Genomic DNA, 5,941 nt, shown 5'->3' with positions numbered 1-5,941 from the left:
TTTTGTACAATATTAAATTATTATTAATTTCAATATTATGTTATAATTAATTTTCTACTTTTCAGTTTTTCTTTTTAATTTATTACATAACTTCTATATTTTAACTATTTTAAAATATAGTTATGTTAAATATTTTGTTATTTAAAATATTTAGTTATTTAAATACTTAAATAATTTGTAAAGTATTTAAAATTTAAAATATTAATTATTTATTGAATTTAATAATCCACAAAATTATAATTTATACTATTATTACATAATTTCATTATTAATTTTGTAAGATATTAAATTATTATTAATTTCAATATTATGTTATAATTATTTTTCTACTTTTAAGAAATTTTTTAAATTTATTACATAATTATGTTATTTTAACTATTTAAAATCTAGTTATGTTAAATATTTAGTTATTTGAATATTTAAATAATATGTAAAATATTTAGAATGTTTTGTTATTTATTGAATTTAATTATCCATAAAATTATAATTTATACTATTAATACATAATTTCATTAATAATTTTGTAAGGTATTAAATTATTATTAATTTCAATATTATGTTATAGCTATTTTTCTACTTTTAAGATTTTTTTAAATTTATTACATATTTCATTATTTTAACTATTTAAAATCCATTTATGTTAAACATTTAAATAGTATGTAAAATAATTATAATTTTTTTATTACTTGAATTTTATTTATTTAAAACTATTACATATTACTAAATATTTTGTTATATAATTATTTATTTTTAATGTTAAATTTTTATTATTTGATAACATTTAAATTGATAATCCGAAAAACAGAATTCAAATTATTAGTACATAATTTCATGATGTATTTTATAAAAATGTAAAATTAATTTTTGTATTTTTAATAAATTTTTTAAAGTTATTATATAATTTTGTTAGAATATTTAAATAATTATTAATTTTTAATCCAAACTTTATTTAGAAAGAAATAAATAAAAAGTGGGGGAGAGGAAAAATAGGAATTAGAGATAATTTAGGAGAGGAATTCTCTACTAAATTAGAAATAATTTTGGAGATAAATAGGAATTAGAGATAATTTAAAAGATAAATAGGAATTAGAGATAATTTAGGAGAAAGTGGGGGAGGTAGTTTAGGAGAATTTTAGGAAAAGAGATTATTTAAGTTTTTTGGAAAGTAAATTTTATTGATTGTTTAAAAAATGACATGAAATAAAAAAACAAAAAATTTAAAAAAAAGAAAAAATTTCTTGATCCCTTTATATATATATATATGTATATATATATTTATGTATGTATCTGGTTTCACGCCACATTGGATGCGTTCACGTGGGAATGCGACATCATCAAATCGGAGTCTGCGCGAAGATATCGTGGGAATGCCACTGGAATATGTATCTGGTTTCACGCCACATTGGATGCACTCACGTGGACATGTAAGATCATCAAATCGGAGTCCGCGCGGAGATATCGTGTCAAATCCCGTTGGGCATATGTATCTGGTTTCACGCCACATTGGATGCGTTCACGTGGGCATGCCACATCATCAAATCGGAGTGTGCGCGAAGATATGGTGTCAAATGCCGTAGTCGTGGCGGTGGTCGCGGCACGAGCGCCCACGACGAGCTGTTTCCTCCACACTCCCTGTAATTCAAATTTAATTTAATTTATTAAGAAAGATTTGCAGAATATTTGAGGCCGAAGAGAAAGGAGGGGATCAACAATTCAACAAATTTGATGGGGCCCACGTTACACGTCAGACTTCTAGCCCAGGTGCTCCTCACATGGCTCGTCGAACAACAGTGGATGAGAACCCTTCCACATACACATCAGGGAATCTGCGCTTCACCTTCGATGCCAACTTGGAAGTACAAGTCACCGTCGAAAATCCGGGAAAAATAGGATATGAACACGTGGGGGTACGGGGTGCGGTAGATGAGGCTCGGGGCGTCATTCGTGAAACCCTAGGCTGTGGTCTGTGGAGATAATAATATGTTGGTAGAAGATCCTGACTCCTGGTTATGGAAGCAAAACACGCCAATACCTTCGAACAAACAGGTAGGATTTTTTTTTTTAATTTCTTTTCATTTTTCTTTAATTACTCTCGTTAAATGACGGTACTGCCCTTATTCACCATTTTTGGCAGGGCAAGGTGGTTTCTATAAATCGTCGCTGCTTGACCTTTACTTTCTTTTCAGGTTTTTGAAATTCCTTTTCGTTTTTTTTAGTTGCAGCGAACGAGTAGAAGAGCAAAAACTATAAGCGATTGAGATTTGGGGAAAGACTGGTTGTAGAAGCGATGAAGGAATGCGAGCTCTGCAACCATCCGGCCAGGATGTTTTGCGATTCAGATCAGGCGAGTTTGTGTTGGGATTGTGATGCGAAAGTTCACGGTGCGAATTTCCTCGTCGCGAGACATTCAAGGAGTCTTCTTTGCCATGTTTGTCAATCTCCGACGCCGTGGAAAGCTTCGGGAGCGAAGCTTGGTCCTACGGTCTCGGTTTGCGAGAAGTGTGTTAATAGTTCCAACGGGAGGGTGGAGCGAGCTGGAGTAGTTAGAGCTGATGAAGAAAGCGGAGGGAACGACGATGAGATTGATCGAGATGTTGATGATGAAGACGATGATGTGGATGATGACGACGACGATGATGATGAAGACGGAGGCGATGACGACGACGATGACCTTGACAGCGACGGCGAGGATGATGACGACGGAGAGAACCAGGTGGTTCCTTGGTCGTCTACCCCTCCTCCGCCGGTCGCCAGTTCTTCTAGCAGTGATGAGTCTTCGAGTAGTGGTGGGAGAGGTGGTGACGAGTCAGCGATGCCTTATTCGTTCAAACGGATGCGTGAGAATGCAGATCTCTGGTATCAAGTATGTTTTAATCACTTCCCTCTCCGATTTTCTCCTTACTGCTTGCAACTCTAAAGCCTTCGTGGATAAATCAGAAAAATATCTATAGATTTTTTTGTAATTGATAGTTTTCCTCGAACAGAAATTCTTTGTTTCTCTTATTTTGCTTATCCGCTTTGAATTCGATGGTTTCAATTTTTTCCTATTTTAAAACCTTCAGTATAGGGATCCTGTGAGGGATTGCTATACTGAAGAATCTAACGGTGTCTTAACGGTCAGGATCTTATGATGGCAGGATGATCTCGGCTGTTCGTCATCCCACCTAAACAACGATAACCTGGGGGCAGCGGCCGATCGGAACTTGGCGGACGGCGAAGCTACGTCTTATCGAGCTTTATTAATGCCTTGGAGGGATCGAAAGAGAAACATAGGCGAATCGACTTCGGAGGCGCTCGCTAGCTCGCTTAAGAGATTCCATCGAGACAAACTTGCCAGTAAAGACAACTCCTCAGTGATATTTGGTTTTACTAGAGCCGTTGATCTCGTGTCCTCAAGCGCTCAGTAGTCCTTCGATCTAAATTAGCTTTTTTTTTTTCGTATTTTCTTTACTGATTTATTGATCATGTTTTCTAACACAAATCTCGATTAATCACTCTTTCTAACCATTACTATTACTTAGCATGTATTAGCGGAGTTCTGGAGTGCTCATTGAATAAGTGCTTAAAAAACTAAGTACTTATTCTAATAAGTACTTTACTTTGACGAAAAGAAATAGTTATTTCAAACCGGGGTAGTATTAAATGACGAGCCAAGACAGTCAATTATTAATAATTAATTAACTACTTAAAATAAGCCCAAAATTTAGATTTTTCAAATAAGTAATTATTCGAATTTATTTTTTTAAAGGCAAATAAATGCTTATTGATATGGTTACGGGCCCAAAATAACTACTTATTCAGATAATTACTTGTTTTTAAGCTTTCTCAAACTTCTCTTCCTCTCGTTGTTCATATGCCAACAAATTCGCTATTAATCAGTTCACACATGTGAAAACAATAAACCGGCTGAAGATTCATGAGATCACGAAGAGAGGAGGTTCACCCTGGTTGAATGAGAAGGTCTTTTAGAGGTTGAACCATCTAAGCCGACGGTTTTACTGTTTTGTTTGGTTGGCTCATCTGACATTATGACTAAAGAGTATAAATGCAAATATATACAAAAATAATACAAAATAAAAGGTTTTACATTCTAGTATTTGCATTTGTACTCCTTTCAAACTGAGCGTATCGGTCCATACTACCCATGGATAGAAAGTTAACCTCTGTGGTGAACTGAGCACGCCTGTATTGTTGTCTCAAGCGTGTGATTTTACGTCAGTGGTTCGCTTGGAGCTCAGCCGTACTCGGTTCGGTGGTGAAAAGTTTTAAGCGAGAGGAAGAAAAAACGCCATGTCTTCTCTTATCCCTATTTTTATTTCATTTATATAATTTTTCATATATTGAATGCTTGGAACGTCCGTTAAAAGTTAAAACTATTTGTACATGGGAGATCTGACCTAGCGACCTACAATTGGAAGTGAAGAAAGTAGTGCAGGACGCAGTATTAGGAGATCCGGACTCATGAATGCTGTGCTTACTGCTTGTGCAGGTTGCGAGTTATCTTCCATGGTATTCTTATTTTTTAACTATTATCTTATTATTATTTAAAAGAAATGATCCATATTATATCACCGTGAAATCGTCTTCATCGGTGTCAACAAATACCGCGGCCAGTTTTGAAGCACGTTTGAAGCAATCAACCGAAAAACATATGGAACCTAAGATCTAGTGTGCGTGGCTCTCGTATGCGCCGGTAGGCTAAACCTGCACCCTTGCACAGTTGCACACTTGCACTTGCAGAAAAAGTCGATCACTGAAATCCACCTATTTGATTTCTTGTCATTGCATGCTCGCCACATGTTTTGGTTATTGGTGAATCGTGATTATTGAAATATTAATTGCATCATTGCATGGGGTCTAGATATCTCACAAAGTAATGAGTAATGGATAATATGCACTGCCTCGTGGCGTTGTCTTGCCCAGAATTTAGATATGTTGGGTGATTTGCTTGGAATGAGTTTGGATCTCCGTCTTCCTGTTTCTTGTTCACTTTTCCTAACCCACATGTCAGTAGAGAGTAGTGGGCACTGGGCAGGAAATTTCATTTGTTCTGAATGGTGTATATCCAGGTGGATTAGGTATGAGTATGAGGGTTCGGATGATGCCTTTTGTTAACGTTTTATATTTTATATTTAAAATAAAAAACCTAAAATATATGAAGATAATTTGAAGGAAAATTGTCAAAAATTCATGACTATTTTTCTTAAACTCATCACAACTTTTTAAAATGTCTAAAATTCATCATATCACTAACTTGACATTAAAGAGACTAACGGGTGTTAATATATTATCATTTTAACCTTTATAGAAAAATATAAAATATAAATATATGTAAAATATATATATATATATATATATTTTAATATTTAAATATAAAAAAAGAAAAAGTTAAATTAATATTTTTAAATATAAATTACATAAAAACACAGAAATTGCAAAAAAATATAAAAAAATATAGAAATTGCACACAAAAATAAAAAATTATTTTCAAATTATAGAAACTATAGAAATTGAAATACAAAATCAGAAAATAAAAATTGTAGAAAAAACACAAAAAAATTATAGAAAAACAAAGAAATTATAAATAAATAACAAAAAATACAGGAAGTTTTATAGGTTGTAGAAAATAGAAAAATAGAAAAATGTAAAAGAACAGAAATTATAAAAAACATTAGAAATTATAACAAAACACTAAAATGTAAAAAAAGAAAATTGAAAAATGAAAAAGACCCTTTTCCTTTAACTCGCCATTCAAGGGTGATTTGGTCATAAAAATTGTTATTTATGCTGACATGAACACCTCTGTTAAAAAACATTAACGGTGTACTAACGGAAGTTGAGTTTTGGAAAATAAAAACTTGGTGACATAGTGAGTTTTAGACGTTTTAAAAAGTTGTGGTGAGTTTAAGAGATGCTGAAAACTCTTGATGAGTTTTAGACT

At 33.0% G+C, this 5,941-nt stretch overlaps 1 protein-coding gene across 2 annotated transcripts; it reads left to right on the top strand.

Moving 5' to 3' along the window:
• The first annotated feature begins 1,903 nt into the window (after positions 1–1,903).
• Positions 1,904–3,492, top strand: LOC104590471 (uncharacterized). Of its 2 annotated transcripts, XM_010249151.3 has the most exons (3): positions 1,904–2,046; positions 2,217–2,863; positions 3,138–3,492. In XM_010249151.3, exons 2-3 carry the CDS (start codon positions 2,288–2,290, stop codon positions 3,405–3,407), a joined length of 846 nt encoding a protein of 281 aa, XP_010247453.1. In that variant the 5' UTR covers positions 1,904–2,046; positions 2,217–2,287; the 3' UTR covers positions 3,408–3,492. The 2 variants fall into 2 exon arrangements, with proteins under 2 accessions (XP_010247453.1, XP_010247451.1); XM_010249149.3 differs by lacking the exon at positions 1,904–2,046 and having other exon boundaries at positions 2,174–2,863.
• The last annotated feature ends 2,449 nt before the right edge of the window (positions 3,493–5,941 follow it).

This window comes from Nelumbo nucifera, chromosome 1 (assembly GCF_055504915.1).
Source record: "Nelumbo nucifera cultivar China Antique chromosome 1, China Antique-T2T, whole genome shotgun sequence".
NCBI lineage: Eukaryota > Viridiplantae > Streptophyta > Magnoliopsida > Proteales > Nelumbonaceae > Nelumbo > Nelumbo nucifera.
This window is presented reverse-complemented; position numbering and strand designations above follow the sequence as displayed.

Bases quoted from the DNA above. Each gene is read 5' to 3' on its own strand.
- LOC104590471 (XM_010249151.3), top strand. From the start codon at position 2,288: ATGAAGGAATGCGAGCTCTGCAACCATCCGGCCAGGATGTTTTGCGAT. The intron at 2,864-3,137 runs GTATGTTTTAAT...TTATGATGGCAG, and splicing joins ATGCAGATCTCTGGTATCAA to GATGATCTCGGCTGTTCGTC.